Genomic DNA, 23,110 nt, shown 5'->3' on the forward strand with positions numbered 1-23,110 from the left:
GAAAGCTGAAACCCGAATCACTTCGGCTCAGCTGCTTTCTATACGTCAAGGTCGCGATGAAAAGATTAGCGACTTCATGACAAGATTCCACAAGGAATGCCTACAAGTAGATGATCTCAATGATCTACTTGTCATTTCGGCATTCCAAAATGGAATTCTGCCAGGAGCTCTCTACAGAAAGCTCGTTGAATGCAGTCCGCAAACAGCTCAAGAGATGTGGGACATTGCGGACCAGTTTTCTCGTGCTGATGAGGCAGACCGTCGAAAACGGTCTTTAGACAGCTCTTCCAGAGGAGACAAGAGGAAGCCCGATCATAGCGATCAGGGACATCCTCGCCGAACTCCTTTTGAAAGAATTCAAAGGGCACCGGTACAAGACAGATTGGGACCACGTCTCAATCCTGAGAAACCACCCGCTCAGTTCGTACCATTGAACAAGTCGAGAGCGGAAATTTTCGAACTGCATTCTGATATGTTTGAAAAACCAAAGCCGATGACGAAATCGGCCACGCGCCGAAGTCAGGATAAATATTGCTCCTTCCATCAAGACCACGGTCACGATACCGAGGAGTGCCGAAATTTGGCAGCAGATATTGATGTTCTTGTGAAAGCAGGGACGTTAAAAAAATACCAAAGCAAGCCACCGAAAAAGAATAAGAAACAGAGAAGTGCGAACTGCGCTCCTCAGGATCCTAAAAGGCAACAGGATCCCGAAGACGATGACGAGCCGCAATATGATGGAGTAATCCAGACTATTGACGCTCTCCCAGCCGGGAAGACTAAATCGTCTCTAAAATCAGAGCGCAGAGGCTTCAATCGAGAGGAGCCAACACATAAAAGGCTGAAGAAGGAGGAAGTAATTACATTTTCAGATGCAGATCCCGTCCCGGCCATTTCTCCTTATCAAGACGCTATTGTCATTCAAGCTGGAGTGGCAAACAAACTGATCCACAGAGTGTTTGTGGATACAGGAGCGTCGGTTAGCATTCTTTTTAAAGAATGTTTTGATAAACTGGAAGTGGATCCAGCTCGGCTCAGTCCGGCCCCACTTCCTCTGAAAAGTTTCGCCCAGGAGGACACCCGCCCTGAAGGTATTATCAGCCTTCCGATTACGGTAGGAAGAGCGCCTACTAGCTCCAGTACGGTGATCGAGTTTTTTGTGGTAAAAGCTCGACCCCCGTATAACATTATATTGGGAAGAGACTGGCTCAACACAGTTCGGGCCATTTGCTCTACTTATCACCTCACAATCAAGATCCCCACTAAAGGAGGGATAGCAGTCATCCGAGGTGATCAAAAGAGAGCAAAAGAATGTTTGCAGATTGCGCTTAAAAGTGCCGAACAATCAGATCGGCACCATCAAGCATAGCAATCACAGCAGCCGGAGTCAGAGGCAGGCGAAATGAACGAAGTCACACCGGAGCCGAACTCGATGAAAGTTCAGTTATACGAAGATGATCCATCCAGAACGGTCAAGATCGGTTTCACGGGAACACCTCTACTCCGGGAAAAGACCATCCAGCTCCTCAAAGAGTACAAAGATGTCTTTGCGTGGTCTCTGTTGGACATGACTGGAGTGTCTCCCGAGGTAATTACACATCGGTTAAATATTGATCCTTCAGTCCGGCCTATAAAACAGAAGCAAAGACTCTTTGCGGCAGAAAGAAATCAAGTCATCCATGACGAAGTCCGCCAATTACTGAAAGCGGATGTATTATTTGAAGTAAAATATCCTTCTTGGGTGGCCAATCCTGTGATGATCAAGAAAAAAGAAGGAGGATGGCGGATGTGCATAGATTTTACGGATCTAAATAAGCACTGTCCTAAAGATTGCTACCCCCTTCCCAACATAGATAAAAAAGTAGAAGCTCTGATAGGTTTCGAAATTTTCTGTTTTCTTGATTTGTATAAAGGATACCACCAAGTTTTAATGGATGAGAATGATGCTTCAAAAACGGCTTTCATTACTGACTTCGGTATTTTTGCTTATAAAAAGATGCCATTTGGTTTAAAGAATGCCGGAGCCACATATCAAAGGATGGTAGATAAGCTATTTCGGCACCTGATCGGAAAAGAGGTTGAAGTATATGTTGACGACATAGTTGTTAAAAGCAGAAGCACTTCGGAGTACGAAAACAATCTCAAATCCACTCTCGACGTGCTCAAAAAAGCCAACCTCAAACTCAATCCCCAAAAATGTACCTTTTTGGTAGATTCGGGAAAATTTCTGGGTTGTTGGGTTTCAAAGGAAGGACTCAAGGCAAATCCCCTAAAGGTTCAAGTTGTTCAGAACATGGCAATGCCGAAGTCCATACATGATGTGCAAAGGCTAACTGGATGTCTAGCCGCACTGAATAGATTCCTTTCCCAAGCAGCCGAAAAGCAAATGCCGTTCTTCAATGTTTTGAAGAAGGCACCAAAGTTTGAGTGGGGAGCCGAACAGAAAAAGGCTTTTGACGAACTCAAAAGTTATTTAACCGAACTTCCTACTCTCTCTGCTCCAACAGATGCCGAAGTGATATTCTTATATTTAGCAGCATCAGATCAAACCATTAGCGCGGTGCTTGTACGAGAAGAAGGCCTAAAACAGCGTCCTATCTACTTTACAAGCCGAGCATTAAGAGGTCCCGAAACAAGGTATCAACCTCTGGAAAAAATTGCTCTGGCATTAGTAAATGCAGCAAGGAGACTGCGGCCATATTTCTATGCTCACAAAGTATGCGTCTTAACCGATCTTCCACTTCGGCAAGTTTTGACTAAGCCAGAAGCATCAGGCAGAATTGCCAAGTGGGCCATAGAGTTGGGAGAACATTCAATAGAATATCTACCTCGGAAAGCCATCAAGGGACAAGCCTTGGCAGATTTTCTTGTAGAGGCAAAGTTCGATCAGGCAATCCCTATTATTGCCGAACAGAAAAATCCTACCAATGATGAACTAACACAGCCCCAGAAACCCGAAGTAGAGCCGCCGGACTGTTGGATTGGATTCGTAGATGGAGCTTCGAATAAGACAGGAAGTGGAGCTGGTATTCTACTTATCGCTCCCGACGGACACGAAGTAACTTATTCACTTCGGTTCTTATTCCCAACCACTAATAACGAAGCCGAATACGAAGCCCTTCTTGCCGGACTTCAGTTAGCGCAACGTCTACTTGTCAAATCTCTCAAAATTCATTGTGATTCACAAGTCATAGTGAATCACATGCTGGGTACAAGTGAAGCCCGTGGTGAAAGGATGAAAAAATACTTGGACAAAGCGCAAAGTATTAGCCGAAATTTCTCTTATTTTCGGATAATCCGCATTTCCAGAGCGGGAAATAGCCGAGCAGATACTTTAAGTAAGTTGGCCTCATATCCGAGCTCAAAGGTGGAGGAATTACCGCACAGAAGCATTGATGAAGCTGAAGTACACTCAGTAACCAGTTCACCAAACTGGATGACGCCAATATTAAAGTATCTAGATCAAGGACAACTGCCCGAGGATAAGAGAGAAGCAAGGAAAATCACATGCCGAGCACGTCGGTATGAACTTCATGAAGGAGTCCTATATAGAAAGTCCTACCTTCAACCGTTATTGCGATGTGTAGGACCAGAAGAGACGGATTACATCCTTAGAGAAGTTCATGAAGGATCTTGCGATAGCCACATCGGAGCTAGAGCATTAGCTAAAAAAGTTCTGAGATGGGGATATTATTGGCCAACTTTGGTACAAGAAGCAGTACAGCTAGTTAAGAAATGTACGAAATGCCAAATCCATGCAAATATCCCAAGGACGCCGCAGACTGATCTATGTGCTATGCAAAGCCCTTGGCCTTTTATGCAATGGGGCATAGACATAGTAGGACCACTACCACAAGCTCCCCGGCAAATGAAATTCTTGATCGTTGCCGTGGATTACTTCACAAAGTGGGTGGAGGCTGAACCATTAGCTACGATAACAAGCTCAAAGGCATTAGATTTTGTCTGGAAGAACATAGTTTGCCGATTTGGCATACCCCATATCCTCATTTCAGATAATGGGACTCAGTTTACTGACAAAACATTCAAGAATTGGTGCCAAGAGTTGAATATTCAACAGCGGTTCACTTCAGTCTCTCACCCACAAGCAAACGGACAAACGGAAGTAACAAACCGTACTTTGGTGAAAGGATTAAAAACTCGGTTAGAACAAGCCAAAGGACAATGGGTAGAAAATCTTCCTCAAGTCCTATGGTCTTACCGAACTACACCAAAAACCTCCAACGGTGAAACTCCGTACAGTCTAGTGTACGGCACTGAAGCCGTAATTCCGGTTGAGATCGGCATACCCAGCCCCCGAACCCTTAATTTCTCAACAGAACTGAATGACGACGGACTGAGAGCCGAACTAGATCTTGCCGAAGAAAGAAGAGAATTGGCCTTCATAAAAGAAGCCAAGTACAAGGAGCAAGTAACCCGGTATTATAACCAAAGGGTGAAAAAGCTGCAGTTTCAAGTGGGAGATCTCGTATTGAGAAACAATGAAGTAAGCCGAGCAGAAAAGCTGGGCAAACTTGAACCCACATGGGAAGGTCCGTATCGGGTGTCAGAAGTCCTGGGAAAAGGGTCTTATAAATTAACTCACATGTCAGGAGAACAAGTACCCCGAACATGGCATATTTCCAACCTCAAGAAGTTCTATTTGTAAGAGACAAGGTCCGGTCAGTCTTGTGTCTAGTTCGGTCCTAGGGTTATCTTGCTCACTCATATTCACAACTCCTCTACGAACTTCAGGGCGTTCTTGTCTTGACGTTTCCGGTTGCTCCTGAGTCCGTTGCTGATTTGGAGTAGAATTTTGAGTAAGTGGATTAGAGGTTTGAGTTGGAGTGTGAGCATCTGTTAGCGGGAAACGGCTAAGGAATCTCTCGATTGAGGGACGCCGGGAAAGAATGATGTCGTACAGAGAAGCCAAGCGCCGCAATGATTTCACAACTTGTTGGCAAGCCGAGCTCTCCAGCACATTGTTCTTCCGGAGTACATGAAGCTTCTCCCACAGTTCATCAACTTGATTCTGAACTTCAGATATAGTCATTCCCCCGCGCCCGCAGATGAAATCTTCATATGCAGTCCTCTCAGCGATGACAGTATTCAGCTCGGCCTCCAGATCTTTCTTTATGGACTCTAAGTCCTTATTGTTGGACTCCAGCTCCACTAAACGAGCCAAGAGTTCATCATACTTCATCTGGTCGTCTATAGCTTTTTTCTCAGCTTCATTTAAAGCCAAAGAGTATAGCCGTTTCCAGTGAAGTACCTCCAGCTCCTTAGAGTTAAGAATACGAAGCAGCTATGTCAGTTCGGCATTTCAGTTTACCGAGCAGGCAGTAAACCACAATAGGAGTAAAAGAGATTAAGAAAAGCTATAAGGAAGACACGAGTGTAGAAAGAAGAATTTTTTTCATTCACAAGAAAAAATTTACACAAGGAGGGCTTCAAGGCCATTTTACAAATAGAAAGAAAGAAACTAAACTAAGAGAAGGGAGACGAAATCATACTCCGCCAGTTTCGTCTCCGGCTTCCCTGTGGGTTTCAGCTTCTTTCTCCTTGTCGACCTCGGTCTCAGCCTCGGCCTCCCTCCTCCCTCCCTCCTGCTCGGCGCCCCCATCGCCGATCTGCTGCACCTCTTGCTCGGCGTGCCCATCGCCGGTCTGCTGCACCTCTTGCTCGGCGTGCCCGTCGCCGGTCTGCTGATCCTTCTGCTCGGTCTCCTTGCCGGCCTCATTTTCCTGCTCACCCTCTTCTTTGAAAATTGAAGCGGGTGAAACAGGCCCCAAGGAGGCAAAGATGGCCTCCATGTTCTCGTCACGGTCAGCACGGCAATTACGGACTCGTTCAGCAGAAAGCAGGACCGATGAAGACGCAAGCTCCTCAAGGAGCGGCAGACTCTGGAGACGCGCTGCAATCTCTCGGCCATACAGCGGCAAGACGACTTCGGGTTCCTGCTCAACATTATCGGTCATCAATTTCAGCAGATCACCGATAAGGGCCGAAAATTGATTGCTCAAAAAGAGTTTCTCCGTGTAAACACGGAGAGCCTCCCCCTGAGCAACCACGGCAGCCGCCTCCCTCTGTTTCGACCGCTCTCTCTGGATGATGAGCTGGTCTTTGGCACGCTGGGCTTCATCCTGAGCCGAGATCATAGCGGCCCTTGCCCTCTCAAAGTCTGCCCGAGCCTGTTCGGCCTGGTGACGAGCAGCATTCAAATTCCTCTGCATCTCATCATAATCGCTGGACGCTTTAGAGAGTTCAACTGTGACGAGTTTGCAGAGCATATTGTTCCTCTGAAAATGGAAAAAGGAAAAAGTCAACAGAGGGGCCACAAAAAAAATATAGGAAAGAAGCAAAGCCAGAAAATCAAGAAGAAAATTCACCTCTACAAAGTCCTTTGGCCATAAAAAGGGCTCAGAGATATGTTCCGAAGTGGCCGTAACCACTCCTGATCCATAACCCCCCTGGACAATGTCTCTCTCTGGCACTTTTGGGAGTTTCTGAGTCTTCGCCTTCCCCCTTGCTGAGGTCGATCCCGGCTTTTTTGGATCCGAAGACTGACTCGAAGAGGTCTTCTGCCTCTTCGGATTCTTCTCGGCATCAGACGCCAAGCTGGTGGTTTTCTGTTTCTCCGGCTCCTTTGATTCGGAGGATTTGCGACCAAGCTTGCTTAGCATGTTCACTGCCAAAAAGCAAGAAAACAAAGTTAGTTTTCGCCGCTAAAGCAGTAAAGCATAAAAAAGAAATCCTCACCCTCAGTCTCTTCGTCCGAAGACGAGGAGTCGAACACGAAGTCACCCTTGACGAGCTCAGATTCCAAATACTGTTTCCTAATCATGGGAATCTTATTGAGCCCGCCCTCGAGCTCGTCCAACGGTTCTACCCGAGGATGAGGAATTACGGACTTCGGCCCTCTCCAGGAAAAGTCCGGAGCCGCTGTCCTATTGTAAAAAAAGAAGCAATTTTTCCACATCGGCCATTTGGTTTTACAGAAGGCTCTAAAGGGCTGTAAAGGGATCAAATAAAACCAGGATCCCTTTCTCTTAAACTGAGAGAAATTAAGGATTGCCCTCAGAGACAGATCCTTTTCTAGTCTACGCAGCTCGGCAGCAAAGGCCGATAAGTGCCTCCAAGAATTTGGAGTCACCTGACCTAAAGGAAGTTGGAAAAAATCAAGAAGCTCTACAAAGGCGGGGGGAAGAGGGAAACGAAGCCCGCATTCTAAGCAGGCTTCGTAAACGGTGGCATAACCCTCCGGCGGCGAGTTAGCCCTATGAGTGTCGTCGGGAATCACCACTAACCCCCCAGGAAGAAAATATTTTCTGTGTAAGGATATCACAGTATCCTTACTCAAAATGCTGTGAAAATATTCTACCGTCTTCTCCCCGGACTTTTTCCGGCCAGAAGATCCCTTACCCCCCTTCCTACCACTACCCGATTCAGAAACAGTTTCAGAAGAAGAAGACATGATTCTTACTCTTTGATGGTCGAAAGTCTCTGAAGAAATTCTTGAAGAAGCGGAAGAAAATTTTACGAAAAAGAGAGAGAATGCAGAAGAAATAATCGCAAAAGTGTTCCAATGATGAAGAAAGGAAATATTTATCAGATTCGCAGAGGCGTTTCAAATTCGTCGCACCGTTTCAAATCCCACCTTTTCTGGATTCTCTGGCCGGATTTGCTGTCACATTTAATGCAGACACGTGCAGAGCACGTCCCCTGACGTCAGCCTCCCCCTTACACTTATCCAAAATGCCGAAGTGATTCACTTCGCTTTTCGGGGGGGTGGTGATGGGATACGAACTAAACAACTAAACAATAATTGCGAGCCCAATAGCAGTGACGGCCCATCAGCCCAAAACCCAAGAAAGAGTATCAGTTCGGCACAACCAAAGAGTTCGGTCACAGCCTATAGCTCGGTAAAAGCCGACCAATCGAGCTCAACTCTCAGATCGGCAAAAGCTGATCGGCAAAGTTCAGCAGTTCGGTCTCAGTATTCGACCGAACAAGGAGATAGTGGACCCATGCAGGATCTCCACGACCTCCATTACACCCACGATCTATTTAGTGGTATTAAGCAGTTATCAACCCCCCTACCAGGGCTGCAAACCACGATCTTAGTTCGAATGTATAAATAGAACTTAGATCAGATAGACCAGGGTTAAGTTCTCTAGATCCTGAATCTCATATAGCAAATCAGTATTGTAATCTGTAAGCTAGATCAAGCAATACAAATTTGCCCTCTATTCTTCCCGTGGACGTAGATTTACCTCAGTAAATCGAACCACGTAATTTTCAGTGTTGTGATCTTCATTTATTACTTGCATTTATTCCCATCAAAAATTCGCTAAATCATCAATGTGACAAGAATTCCCTGCAATAAAAAATGTTCTTTCACAAAGTTAAAAATTTATCACTGTGTTTTTCGAAAAAATGATACTTCGTGTTATAAATATAGTATTACGTAAGCACCACTCTTATTTAATGTATATTTATCCTTGTTTATTTTATTTTATAAACTAATATTTTTTATTTTAATATATTAAAAATTAAAATTTCTAATTTCATAAATATCAAATATATTAGACAAAAAAATAACTTCAAAGTGTATAAAAAGTAGTAGGAATTTCTGAAAATGATTCACACGAATGGGAATCTTCAATTTATGAAATAAGATATGGGATTTGAATAAGATTTTTTAATGCAAATTTTATGAAATAGATTTGGAAAGCGAAATCTCCTTCATATAATGTCAAATTTTCGGAAATAGATTTGAGGAAGGTTTATTCTTCTTGAAATTTATGCCAAGTTTCCTTTTAGAAATGAGATAGTTTGTACATTACATTGTACCGTTTTGAGAAAAAAGCCCAGATTGTTGATGAGGATACAGAAGTGGGAGGGAGAAAAAAGTAAAGCAGAGCATGAATACCTAAAATTAGGGTTAAATAAGCGTAACTAATCCTATGAGTACGATCTTCTGCTTGAATAATATCCCCATGAATCTAAGATAATTCTGCAAAATTTCACTATGCTTGCAGAAGTTAATGTTGTGCCAAAACTATAATCTGGGCACAACAAAATAAGCAAAATAGCAAACAATGTTTACAAAACCCATACAAAGTAGAAGCCCGATTATGTCCAAAGCTGAACAGAAAGTCAACCCTGCACAAGATATAACTGTGCAAATATATTACTTTTCCACTAAAAAAGTTAAGCAGCATACATCATTTTCTGCAAATCCCACAAAACGTAAGAATTATAAACTGCACAATTTGGAAATATCATAAAGATTTGGGGCAAGAAGCAACAGGAAGGAACAAAACTCCAGTATATATCTTTGCTTCTTTTATGCCAAAATTGGTATATCCTTCACAAGAAGACTCAGCAATCATTATTATTTTGCTCATTGGGGGCACAAAAATCAATCATATGAAATGTAAATGATCATTACAAGAAGAGTGGCTTCCTGCCAAGCTCTAAATGGTCCACCAATCCCAGGAGATACTCATTCGAGATTAGCAATGACAGTATCCACAACTTCTTGGGTGGTGCTAGTGCCACCAAGATCCTTTGTCCTGTATCCACCTTCTAATATGACACGTTTCACTGCAATTTCTAGTCGATCAGCAAATGAAGGAAATTGCAAGTGCCTCAGCATCATGGCGGAAGAAAGAAGCAATGCTACTGGATTTGCCTTCTTTTGCTCTACTAATTTCTCATTTCCTACATTACCCGCAGAAGCACCTTGCTCAAAAATGGCATGATCAGCCCCTACATTCCCTGAAAAGCATCAAAGACACACCTATTATTCAGGTAATATGGAAGAAATACCACACTAGTTCTATTTTATAAGCGTGCATGACTAACAGTAACTATAAGACATGCAGTGCCCACAAACAACCACCATCAACATGTCAAATCAGAAATATTAGTTCTGTAAACACCCTACCCTCCCTACTTACAACGTGTCTTACATACATAATTTAAGCACTCAATAACAGAAATTCATAAATTTACTGATAAAATGCCTACCTCCAGGCATGACACCAGTTCCACCAGCAATACCTGCAGCTATATTGGAGACCAGGTTCCCATAGAGATTAGGAGTCACCTACAAATTAGAAAATCAGATTAACAAGCTGCAGCCAACAGACTTAAATGAGAGTGAACTCAGTGAAGGACAGTTAGAATTATGCAAACAAAAAATTACATTAAAGAGGACAATATATCATGCTGATCGTAAAGCATACATTAGAATGGTACAGTTAGACCCCAGAACCCAACATCTTTTTCTATACAAAGAAACTACGGAAAATATGATTGAGTTCAAAGATTCCTCCCCCTAAATAAATTTTCCCTCCAACTTAGGTAAATGAAACAGTAAACAAAAGTACAAATGATAGATAACAACAGAAAAGAACTAAGGTTAAAAACTTCAAAATTACGATAGAGGGCCAAGTTTTATTAGTATAGTTTCACTATAGTGTATTCAAAGACACCAGTAAGATACACTTTCTTGTGCAACTAAGCATCTTGACTTCAAGTTATATGTTCCAATTGAAAGTACTATTTCCTAATCTTGCAAGAAAAAGGACACCTCATCTTTGTAACTGTTAATCTGAAAACGTCATGCTAGCAATTTAAACCACAAAAATATAAGGCACCATTTATGTGACTCAGAGAAATATCAAGTACTACTACCATCTGACTCGTCCAAGTGAGATGGTTCAAGTATAAGGAAAAAACGTTTTACTTTAGCTCCTTACCATAACATCAAACTGCTCTGGCTTGGAAACGAGTTGCATGGAGCAGTTATCAACAATCATCTCATTGTACTTGATACTAGGGTACTTGCTAGCTATTTCTCGACAGGATTCCAAAAATAAACCATCTGCCAGTTTCATAATATTTGCTTTATGCACAGCAGTCACCTTCTTGCGGTTGTTGAGATAGGCATACTCAAAAGCATATTTTGCAATTCGTTCAGAACAGAACTTTGTTATCACCTATGATTTGGGATACATCGGAGTGAGAGATCTTTTCAGATAATCAGCTTAACCATGCACAGTCAGATGAAGATTTGAAAACAATATACATAAAAGTCGCAAATGCACCAAAAAATGACTAGACAATATAATTCAAAGTCATATAATAGGAAGCAAAATGCTGCACATTTTACTATATGAAAAGATAGAGGACATGAATAAAATAGATATGAGTAAAGGCCTAAACTGGTCCTGAACATATGTCAATTTTATGATTTTGGTCATATACTTTATCTTTCGAATTTTTGCATCCTGAACATTTCAACTCGGATCACAATTGGTCCCCTACACTAACAATTCCGTCAATTTTTAAATGGTTTTCACCCGATTTTGACCGATTTTTAAACGGTTTAAACCCGAATGGGACTGTTAAAACCATCAAAATCGGTCAAAATCGGGTTAAAACCGTTTAAAAATTAACGGAATTGTTAATGTAGGACCAATTGTGATCCGAGTTGTAATGTTCAGGATGCAAAAATTCAAAAAATAAAGTATATGACCAAAATCATAAAATTGGCATATGTTCAAGACTAGTTTTGACCTTTACTCAGTAGATATTATTAGAATCAGCAATCATATGTAGATTATTGACTCTCAGTTTATGTGATCATCAGCAAACTCAGTACTAGATATACATATTGAAAAAGCATACAATATCCAGAAAATAAAGTGCTAGAACTATGTGAGCAAATGCATAACTAAGGACCAAATTCCATCGTTTAGGGTATGAACTTCTATTTCTACATCCAGATAATAATTGCATTTTGTCATCTATTCCTTGTCGAATGGCATATGATCGTAATAGAACATTCTGACTCTGTCTTCAAACAAGTACGATTTAAAAAGCTTTACTAAAATTAGCAAATTGATTAGCCAAAAAAAAACAGCAAAGCTAAAGAGGAAAAGCAGCAAGTAGCAAAAGAGAAACAAAAAATTCCAAAAAGACCTTCAAGCTTTCAACGACTCCAGGAACAACCTCGTGCTCGAGGCCGGCGTACTCGCCCTCCGTATTCTCCCTAATGACGACGATATCAACGTTCTGGTGGCGAGTGGGAAGCCCCTGAAGGTTAAAGCAGTGCACCAGTGAAGCATAGAGATCGAGCTCCTTCCTGAGCAACACGTTCAGGGAGCTCACGCCTCCACCCACCGGCGTCTTAAGTCCGCCCTTGAGGCAGACTTTATTCTTCTTAATCGACTCAATCAGTTCCGGCGGCACGGTCTTCATATCGCCATGGACATCGTATTTCTCGAAGTAGACCGGCGCGTGCATAGCCTCCATGACCTGCTCGACGGCGCCAGTTACAAGCGGGCCCACGCCGTCCCCGGGTATCAGTGTGACGGGGCGCGGGGTTCCATCGCCGGGTCGGGGCATGTACGTGACGGATCGGGTTGTGGTTGTGGTGGTGGTGGATCCGCCGCCGGAGAGGAGCTTTTTGAAAATTGGAAGTGTTCGCCTCGACATGTTGCTATCAAAAAGTGAAACAAGTTTGGGAAGAGATTTAAATCTGGGTATTAGGGCGACTATTGGAATTGGGGACGAGGCTGCTATGCTGAAGGTGGCTCGTCAACAGGCTGGAGAAACAAAAATCAGAGGGTGAAATCGCGTGGAAAGATATTGGCAAAAAATTTCCCTTTTAGATTTTATTTTACAAAATTTTATTCATAGACCTAATTTAAATTATTTAATGACAAACTATCTTTTGTTTGCACAATATTCGGTAGTGTTGTTGTATAGAGTACTTTTATACTCCTTCCCTCCCTTAAAATTTGGCACCATTTGATTCGGCACAGGTTTTAAGAAATATAATAAAAAATTGGTCGAAAAAGTTAGTGAATGTAGGTCCTACTTTAATATATTAGTTTTAAAATAAAATATGAGTAAGAATGAGTTAGTGGAATGTGAGTTCTACTACCAAAAATGGTAAAAATGAAAGGTGACAAATTTTTAGGGACGCACGAAAAAGGAAATAAGTGACAAATTTTCAAGGACGGGTGGATAAATTCAAAATAATAGAGTTGAATAATAGTGTTTTTATTTTTAAAAACAAATTATTCTTATTACGATAAACAATAAAAAAATTAGATTTCTTCATTATGGTTGGCAGAAAGTAAAGGTTATTTGGAAAAATCATTTCTAGGATTATGATTTCTTGGATTATGATTTCAGATTTCTGATTCTTGGAATATGATTCCAGTAAATATGATTTCTTATTATATGAGAATATTGTGTTTGGAAACATTCAGGATTGTGTTTATATTTCATTTAGTAAATTATAAAATACAGTGCAAAATATGTGACGAAAGATTATTAAAAAACTACTACTCCGTCCCCAAAAATTATGTACTTTGGGTTCGGTACGGGTTTTAATGTAAGATTGATAAAATAAGAGCGATGTAGAGAGAAAAAATAATTAAAATATTGTTAGTGGAGAATATGTCCAACCTTAATAGAGAGAAAGAACTTTTCAAAATTAGAAAGTGCATATTCTTGTGGGACTGACTAGACTTTTCAAAATTAGAAAGTGCATATTTTTGTGGGATGGGCTAAAAAGGAAATAGTGCATATTATTTGGGACGGAAGGAGTACTATTTTAATTAAGAGTGAAAATCTTGTCGAAAAATGCATAAATGATCCCTAAAAAAATTTTATACTATCATTTTTTGTACGATAAGACTAAAATAACCCTAGGCACCACTAGTGTGAATATTTAAAGTTTTGGGGCATTTTGGACCTTTCTACTCTCTTTTTAATTTTTTTCATTTTTTCTTCCATCACTATTTTCTTTTATAAACTCAATTATACTTTCATTTAAATAATATTTGATACTTTATGATTTCAAAAATTTAAATAAGAAACCAAATGTTATAATTATGCTTTATTTATTTTTAAAATTAAATATTATTTATTATACAGTTTAATCTGTATGTTTGCGAAGAAAAAAAATTACATTTAATAGTAACATTTTTTAATATAAATATTAAAGTGGATTATAGAAAATTCTTTGTGGGATTTATTTTTACTTCAAAAATTTACTTAAATTTTTTAAATTTGAGAAGAAAAAATATTATAGTGAATTATAGTAATTTTTATTTAAAATGATACTTAAATATTTAAATGTTACTATACTTAAGTGAAAAATAAATATTTTAATTACGTTAATTAAAATATAGTATAGTGAAAAATATTTTTTAAATATAATAATTAAAATTTAAGTGAATTATATCTAATGTAAATTAAAGCGAACTCTTGCAAGTAACATTTTTTTACTAAAAATATTAAAGTGAACTATAGTCAGTAATTTTTTCATTATAAAGCTTAATCTATACGTTATTCAAGTAATTATTTAAAAAATTTAAGTGAATTAATTCAAAAGAAAATATATTTTGTTGTAAAAGGTGCTTTTATGTATGTCCAAAATAATTGCATGAAGAAGAGGTACCAAAACTGTAATTTCCAGATACCAAAAATGCCCTTAATGGCATTTAGGAGATTTTTCGAATGCAGGTGGGTAAAAAAGACTGTAAGGTACCCAAAATGTAATTTTTAGTGCCCAAATAGACTATAAAAAATTTTAGGGACCATTGATGCATTTTTCGACAAGATCAAGGACTTATTAGTGTAGTTCACTCTTTAATTAATTAGATATAATAAAATCGATGGCGTTACCCATTAAGCAAGAATCAATGGCGTAACCCAATTAATGGAATTAAATTGAGTAACCAAATCCAAGGATCCCATTATAATTTCAGTTTTCATGAGCAATATTTGTCACGCCCGCATTTCCTAAGGATAGGAAGTACGGTGGACCGCGACTAGGGGAGGAACAAAGAAGCGGGGAAGAAAGGGGAGAACAAGAATACTTGACCCGAAAACGTTTAATTAGAGGAAGTTCACTTCAAAACAATGTACTGTAGCGACATTTCTAAAGTTAAAGTAAACAGAGTTTAAATGAAAACATTGTATCAGATTACAAAGCAGCGGAAAAGACCAAGAGATAGATAATGCCGGGTATGACGACACGACACCATCCAAAAGGCAAAGTAAAAACACAATTTTGACTTTAATTGCTCAACATCCGTCATCCCCATCGTCGCTCAACCTGCACATTAAGAAAACAACATGCAGGGCTGAGTACTTATTGCACTCAGTAGACACACGCCAAAATCATAGTTTGTCATGCCATAACAGTGTAACCTTGGGGTTTTAAGTGTAAAGAAAATAACCCAAGTACACTAAAACATATTTCATAAATTCGACTGCGCAGTCATTTTCAGATATTGCCACCCTTATTCCCACCATCATACACTATCTGATCCAACGGGTGACAAGGGGCGTGGCCACACCCCAGGTCAACTAGACCGGCCAACTTGCTCTCAGATGGCTCCCGATCTCGTGTACACTAGCCTGAGGGTTCGCAGCCCAACAGACCCGAATTCGATTAAACATATGTGGTAAACCACTTCAGATAGGTTTCAAAACAAAACAGTTGGCAAGACAAACAGTTCATCTCCATAAACATTTCCGGAACAGCGTCCGTATTAAAGATAACCCACAAAATAGTAGGGTAGAAAAGCCCACCTCAATTGCTTAGCTTTTAAATAGTTCCCTTCTTCAACCACAATTTCCTCGTAAAAGATCACCCTTTTGAAAGATAAATAAATATCATAATTAGAGTCAGGAAAGACGAGGTTTAAACGACAATGCATGAATCCTACGTGGATGACTTCGACATCTAGCACGTTACACGTACGCACACTTAACAACATCTTATAAGTCAATCACACAAAAACACACGTCCGAAACACACCACGCACGCACCCGACACGCATACAACGTACTCAAGACGCGCACACGACACACACGCAACACTCATACCCCCGGCATACCCTCACTGTGCAAACGGCTCACTTGGCTCGGAAAAGGTTCGGAAAAAGGATCGGCGTCTCGGCCTGGCTCGGTGTCTCGGCCGCCTGGCTCGGCACCTCGGCCGGCTGTCTCGCCGCCTGGCTCGGTGTCTCGGCCGACCGTCTCGGCTGCCTGGCTCGGCACCTCGGCCGACTGTCTCGGCCGCCTGGCTCGGCACCTCTGCCGACCGTCTCGGCCGCCTGGCTCGGCACCTCGGCCGACCGTCTCGGCCGCCTGGCTCGGCACTGGCTCGGCGTCTGTCTCGGCATCTGGCTCGGCACCTGGCGCGGCACCTGTCTCGGCATTGGCTCGGCACCTGTCTCGGCATCTGGCTCGGCACCTGGCGCGGCACCTGTCTCGGCACCTGGCGCGGCACCTGTCTCGGCACTGGCTCGGCACCTGGCCAGACATCTGGCTCGGCGTCTCGGCCGCTGGCTCGATCACGTGCACACAAACTTTCCCCCAACCAACGATTCTCAAACCTTATACGACAATCACAACACACATTCCACAACCCAAAACACACCCGAAAACATGAGATCAAACCTTCAAAACTCCCCACAACACTGCCCTAGGCCGAACCCCAAAACTCTCGGCCAACACACACAAACCACCCGAACCAAACGCTGTTTTCCCCGAGCCATCTCTTGGCCAAACACACCCACATACATCCCAAAGACCACACACTCAGATTCACACCCATTGCACATAAATACATCACCCAAAAACATACATCCATCAGAAAAGCGCAGTTCACTTACAAAAATCATTATAAAATCACCAGACCTCCAAAGAAGCTGAAATTTACACACCACACCCAAGACACATCCAAGTTTATACAGTTAAAAATTCGTATCAAAAAGAGATCGTTTGCTCAGTCAAAAAGGGGTCGGAACCCACTGTCAGTTATCACCAAAAACATGTTCAACACAAACACATAGCCACAAAACCTATTCAGCATCTAAACCATCCAAAAACGTCCTACATGCATGTTTTTTTCGAAATTATTAAGAGTTAGGGTCTTGGGTTACCTTTCCCGGATAGTTCAAACGTAGATCAAAAGCTTTCCCTACTCCGCTTCCAAATTCGGTACGAGAGAGATACCTTGACGAAACCAAGAAATAAATGAGAGGGAGTGAGAGGGAAAGAGAACCGAGAGGGAGAAGGAGGGAGAACTTACCGGCGAGAGGACGATAGCGAGAGAGAGAGGAGAGAAAACGATTATGAGGGAGAGATGAGAGAAACCGATAGTGAGAGGGAGAGATGAGAGAAAAGAGAGAGTAACGGTTGTTGTGGGAGTGGGGAGGTTGAGAAATTTGTGGGAGAGGGGGAGGGGTTTTCGAAAAAGAGAGAGGGAGAGGGAGAGGAAAAGAAATTAATTAATTAGGAGTAATTTAACCCATGACTTAATTAATTATCCCCCTTTACAAAAAGCTTAGGTAAATAATATCACATCCACAACAATAAAATAAATCAATTAAGATTTTCCACACCATATATTACACAAAATCATCCATTAAGTAAAAAGAAATAAAAAAAAAAAAAATTATAAACTTTCGGATATTACATTCCTCCCACCTTAACAAAATTTCGTCTCGAAATTTGTCTAGATCACTCAAACAGCTCCGGAAACTTCTCTCTCATCTTATCTTCTAATTCCCATGTTGCTTCTTCGACCCCATGATTCCTCCACCGTACTTTCACCGAAACAATTGACTTATTCCTCAATTCTTGCACCCTTCGATCCAAAATGGCCTCGGGCTTCTCCTCATAACTTAGATCGGGATTTAGGACCATCATCTCTTCTTGGTGAACTATGTGTGCGGGGTCAAACACGTACTTCCTCAATTGTGACACATGGAAGACGTTGTGCACATTCCCAAAGCTTGGTGGTAGGGCCAATCTGTATGCTACCACGCCGACTCTATCCAAAATCTCGTACGGCCCGATAAATCGGGGTCTCAGCTTTCCTTTCACTCCAAAACGAATTATTCCTTTAGAAGGGGAAACTTTCAGAAAGACCTTTTCTCCGACTTCAAATTGTAAATCGGTCCTTCGAACATCCGCATATGATTTCTGTCGATCCTGTGCCTCCTTGATCCTCCCACGGATTTGTCGGACAATCTCTATCATCTCCTCTATAGAGTCTGGTCCGAGAATTCTTCTCTCACCCACTTCATCCCAATAAAGTGGCGATCTACACTTCTTTACATACAATGCCTCGTATGGAGCCATCTTGATAGTCGCCTGGTAACTATTGTTGCACGCGAACTCAACCAATGGCAACACTTCTTCCCAACCTACACCTCGATCTAGCACCACGGCTCGCAGCATATCCTCTAAGGCTTGAATCGTTCTCTCTGACTGCCCATCGGTTTGTGGGTGGAAGGCAGTACTAAAATTCAACTTAGTCCCCAACTCGCGCTGCAGGCCCGTCCAAAACCTAGAGGTAAATTTGGCATCGCGATCGGATGTAATTGTCGCTGGTACTCCATGCAAGCGTATAATCTCCCGCACATATATCTTAGCCAACTCGTTGGATCCATAGGTAGCACGAACCGGTACAAAATGAGCAGATTTGGTGAGGCGATCTATAATCACCCAAATCACAGTGTTTCCTCGCTGGGATTTTGGCAGTCCTGTCACAAAGTCCATTGCAATATGTTCCCATTTCCATTCTGGAATCTCAAGGGGTTGCAATCTCCCATAGGGCCGTTGGTGTAGCGCCTTTACTTGTTGACATGCTAGGCATCTCTCCACAAATGCCGCAACATGCTTTTTCATACCGTTCCACCAAAATTGCCTCTTCATGTCCTGATACATCTTGGTGCTTCCTGGGTGAGCAGCGTATGGGGTTTCATGTGCTTCTCTCATGATTTCGATCCTCAGGCCTTCATCCTTAGGCACACACAACCTTCCCTTGTATGTGAGACCATTATCCGCTGCCTCACGAAAGTTTCCGAGTTCACCCGCCCTCACTTCTGAGCGAATCTTCTCTAATAACGTATCTCGCCGTTGAGTTTCCACAATTCTGGCTCTTAAGTCGGGTTCCATCACCAACGTGGCTACTATTCCTTCCACAGTCTCGGGCATTCTCACTACTTCCAACCGCATCTTACTGAACTCTTGGATTAGACTCTCCTCGATAGTAAGAAAGGTGGCCAGCTGAGATTGAGACTTCCTACTAAGAGCATCGGCCACTACGTTTGCTTTTCCCGGATGGTAGTTTATACCACAATCGTAGTCCTTCACCAACTCGAGCCATCTACGTTGGCGCATGTTCAACTCCTTTTGCTCAAAGAAGTACTTTAGACTCTTATGGTCCGTATATATCTCACAACGGACTCCATAGAGATGATGTCTCCAGATCTTCAGTGCGTGTACCACGGCTGCCAGTTCTAAGTCATGTGTCGGATAGTTCAGCTCATGGGGCTTCAATTGTCTCGATGCATATGCAATCACTTTCCCCTTCTGCATAAGCACACATCCAAGTCCCACCTTCGACGCATCCGTATACACCGCATAGTCAATCCCTGACTCCGGCACAGCTAGAATTGGTGCGGTGGTCAATTTCTCCTTCAACAACTGAAAGCTCGCCTCACATTCTGGTGTCCAATTCATCTTGACTCCCTTTTTCAGTTGTTGTGTCATTGGCCTTGCTATCTTCGAGAATCCCTCAATGAATCTTCGATAATAGCCTGCCAGTCCTAAGAAGCTTCGAATTTCATTTTGTGTAGAAGGTGACTTCCATTCCTGTACAGCTTCCACCTTGGCCGGATCTACACGAATCCCATCTGAGGTTACTACATGTCCAAGAAAGTTCACTTCCTTGAGCCAAAACTCGCATTTACTGAACTTGGCATATAATTTCTCGTCCCTTAGAGTTGCTAGGACGGTTCTCAAGTGCTCTTTGTGCTCCTCCACGTTCTTCGAGTAAACGAGCACATCATCGATGAAAACTAGAACAAACCGATCCAAATACGGATGGAACACGCGGTTCATAAGGTCCATGAACACTGCCGGGGCGTTCGTCAGTCCAAAAGGCATCACAACGAACTCATAATGACCATACCTTGTTCGAAAAGCCGTCTTGGGTACATCTTCTCGCCGAACCCTCAGCTGATGGTACCCAGACCTCAAATCCATCTTAGAGAAGACTCCTGCCCCTCGAAGTTGGTCAAACAAGTCGTCTATCCTTGGTAGTGGATACTTGTTCTTCAGCGTCAGTTTGTTTAGCTCTCGATAGTCGATGCACATCCTCATCGTTCCATCCTTTTTCTTTACAAACAACACTGGTGCTCCCCATGGCGACACGCTAGGTCTAATGAATCCCAATTCCAGTAGCTCTTGTAGTTGCACCTTAAGCTCCTCCAACTCTTTTGGCGCCATCCTATAAGGTGCTTTGGATATTGGTGCCGATCCGGGCTCCAGATCGATCGTGAATTCTACCTGCCTGTCGGGTGGGGGTCCCGGCAATGCATCGGGGAAGACATCGGGATATTCACTCACTATCGCCACATCTTCCATCTTCCTGTCTTTCTTCTCCTCCCCATTCAAATAAACAAGGTACGCTGGACATCCCTTCCTCATCATTGTAGTGGCTTGCAGCGCGGAGACAATGGACTTGCGTCGGTTCATTGAGATTCCGTAAAACTTCGTCGGCTCTTTTCCCGGGGTTTCAAACGAAATTTCCCTTTCTCTACAATGAAGGGTAACGTGGTTCTCTGCTAACCAATCCATACCCAAGATTATGTCTACGCTACCCATCGTCATTACTTGTAAATTATGAGCCAACAAACTGAGTTCACCTATTCCAAAGTTCACACACGCACAAGATCGGGATATATCTATAGTCCCGCCTACAGGTGAGGTCACACTCATAGTGGGTTCGGTCTTAACAGTAGGTAATCCTAATGTATCCACACAAGAAGTTGATATAAAGGAATGCGATGCACCCGTATCAAACAAGACAACTATAGGCGTGTTGAGAAGTGTGCCCATACCTGCCAAGTTTCCTTGCCCAAAGGTTTCTTTCCCGTTTGCCGGCTGCTTCCCCTTCAAGGCGTAGGCTCTTGCTTGCGACGGCAGTCCTTGGCGGCGTTGTTGCGGTTGAGGTGCAGGTAGTGCCTGGGATGGTGGACGGAAGCCTAACTGGTTCTGTCTCGTCCCCGTTCCCATGTTCTTATTTGGGCAACTTCGGAAGTAATGGCCACTTCCACCACAGCTGAAGCATCTAGGGTCTCGACACTCTCCGGTGTGGTACTTGAAGCATCTTCCACATTGAGGGTTCCTCGGCGGAAAGCTTGCCCTCGGGTGGTAGGTATTCTGTCTCCCGCCATTGTAGGGTGGGTTCTTCATGTGTTGTGGCCTCTTGCCACCATACTGAGTTTGATCACCATCCCACCTCCTCTTCTCTTGATGACCTGACTGAGCTTGTAGGGGTGTCACGTTTGTTGTCGCCACCACTTTTGGTTTAGGGAGTGCGTCTTCCACGTCCAGTGCACAAGTCAAGATCTCCGAGTAGGAGAGTTCTCCTCGACAAGCCAATGCGGCCTTTATCTCATCCTTGAGCCCGGCCCGGAACTTCACCGCCCATTTCTCGTCGGTGTCCATCAACTCGGGCGCATATCGTGCCATCTGCGCGAGGGCTCGGTCGTACTCAGTTACAGTCATTCGGCCTTGGCTCAGCGTGTGGAATTCTACCACCTTGGCCCGTCTGTACGTCTTTGGGACATATTTGTTATCAATCTCCACTTTAAACTCCTCCCAAGATAGCGCTTCCAGGCGTGCAGGATTCATAGTCCTTTGCCGAGTCTCCCACCAGTAATCGGCATCACCTGATAGTTGAAAGGTGGCGCAAGCAATGCGCTCCCTATCTGTGCACTCCATGACCCTGAAAATACGCTCGAGGCCGCGTATCCACTCTTCGGCTTTTGAGGGATCTCCCTGTCCATCGAATTTAGGGGGATTCTGCCTGGAGAACGTAACTATGAATCTTTCTTGCTGAGGCGGGGGTGGAGGTGGTGGTGGAGGTGGTGGTGGAGGTGGTGCCTCAGCGTTGGGTCCTTGTTGTGGACGGCGTTCACGTCTTGGCGGCATTCTGATTCAAAATCCAAAAAGTGTTACTACAATTCTCATCCAAAATTACCACTTTCTCCAAATTTTCTCATAATCTTCAAGTAGTAAGATGCAACACATAGGATATATATCAAAATCAAATTCTCATTAAAAGAAAGGAGATCAAACGTTGTTTCCCAAGAGCAGATCGTACTAAAAACAAAACTAACAAGACATCAACTATTCTATTTCTAGACTACGACTCGATCATCCTCATCCATAGGCCCTTCCTCCGGATCTTCGTCATCGTCCTCCTCGGAATTCCCTTGCGGAGCCACCTCGGGTTCCTCCTCGGGATCCTCTTCGGTTTCCTCCTCATAGTCATCTTCAAACCCTTGCTCATCCTCGTACATACTCACGTACTTGTCCTGATACACGATCCCTTCTTGCACATCCTGTGGGGGCTGCTCCTCTCGAGAGTCTACCAGTGCACAATACACGGCCTTCCGAAAGCCAGCCATGTCGCCCACCATGTCATCGGTAACAGGCTCATGCCACGTGTACCTCCTCGCCGTTCTTTCAGCCCACTCCTTCCAGCTGTCAGGGAGCAATTCTGTTAGCTTCTCAATGCCGTCATGCTCTGTCACTCCGAACTCCTGAGCTGCCCTCCAGAGGGTGTCGAAGTGCGCTACGAACTCAATCAACGGTATGTGATCCTTCTTTCGATACACTCTATACTCTCTGAGCACCCTCTGTGCCCTAAGTCTATCACGATCACTCCGTCGCGGGGTTCGGAACATACGCGCCATCTATAGAAAAACAGAAACAATCGCCTCGCATATAAAAACAGGGTGCATAACCGAAGAAGAGAGAGATATGTGTATGCAGACGTATCACTGTTCTAATTCCAAGCCCGCTGGTGTTCAAAGGCCCTAAGTCCTTATCTACTATAGGTCCAAGAAGCACTAGTGAAACCTCTCACGTCTAAGTTCAAACATTCAAAAGGCCAACACATTCACACGTAAAAGCTCACATCAACATTCACGTCATCATAGCATCACACATCAGCCACATGCTTCCATATAAATTCAACACACAAAAA

General features: G+C 43.0%; 1 protein-coding gene across 2 annotated transcripts; it reads right to left on the bottom strand.

Annotated features, from left to right (window-relative positions):
• Positions 1-9,156: 9,156 nt before the first annotated feature.
• On the bottom strand, positions 9,157-12,661 carry LOC121762373 (isocitrate dehydrogenase [NAD] regulatory subunit 1, mitochondrial-like). Of its 2 annotated transcripts, none has more exons than XM_042158239.1 (4): positions 12,022-12,661; positions 10,767-11,006; positions 10,033-10,111; positions 9,157-9,780 (listed from the first exon to the last, which is right to left on the bottom strand). In XM_042158239.1, exons 1-4 carry the CDS (start codon positions 12,505-12,507, stop codon positions 9,506-9,508), a joined length of 1,080 nt encoding a protein of 359 aa, XP_042014173.1. In that variant the 5' UTR covers positions 12,508-12,661; the 3' UTR covers positions 9,157-9,505. The 2 variants fall into 2 exon arrangements, with proteins under 2 accessions (XP_042014173.1, XP_042014172.1); XM_042158238.1 differs by having other exon boundaries at positions 11,992-12,659.
• Between the last annotated feature and the right edge of the window lie 10,449 nt (positions 12,662-23,110).

The sequence above is a fragment of the Salvia splendens genome, chromosome 13 (assembly GCF_004379255.2).
Source record: "Salvia splendens isolate huo1 chromosome 13, SspV2, whole genome shotgun sequence".
In the NCBI taxonomy this organism is placed as follows: Eukaryota; Viridiplantae; Streptophyta; class Magnoliopsida; order Lamiales; family Lamiaceae; genus Salvia; species Salvia splendens.

Excerpts from the sequence above, each read along its gene's own strand:
- LOC121762373 (XM_042158238.1), bottom strand. The coding sequence starts at position 12,507 with ATGTCGAGGCGAACACTTCCAATTTTCAAAAAGCTCCTCTCCGGCGGC. Across the intron at positions 11,007-11,991 it reads GAGTCGTTGAAAGCTTGAAG|GTGATAACAAAGTTCTGTTC; the intron begins GTCTTTTTGGAA and ends CCCAAATCATAG. Across the intron at positions 10,112-10,766 it reads CAGAGCAGTTTGATGTTATG|GTGACTCCTAATCTCTATGG; the intron begins GTAAGGAGCTAA and ends TCTAATTTGTAG.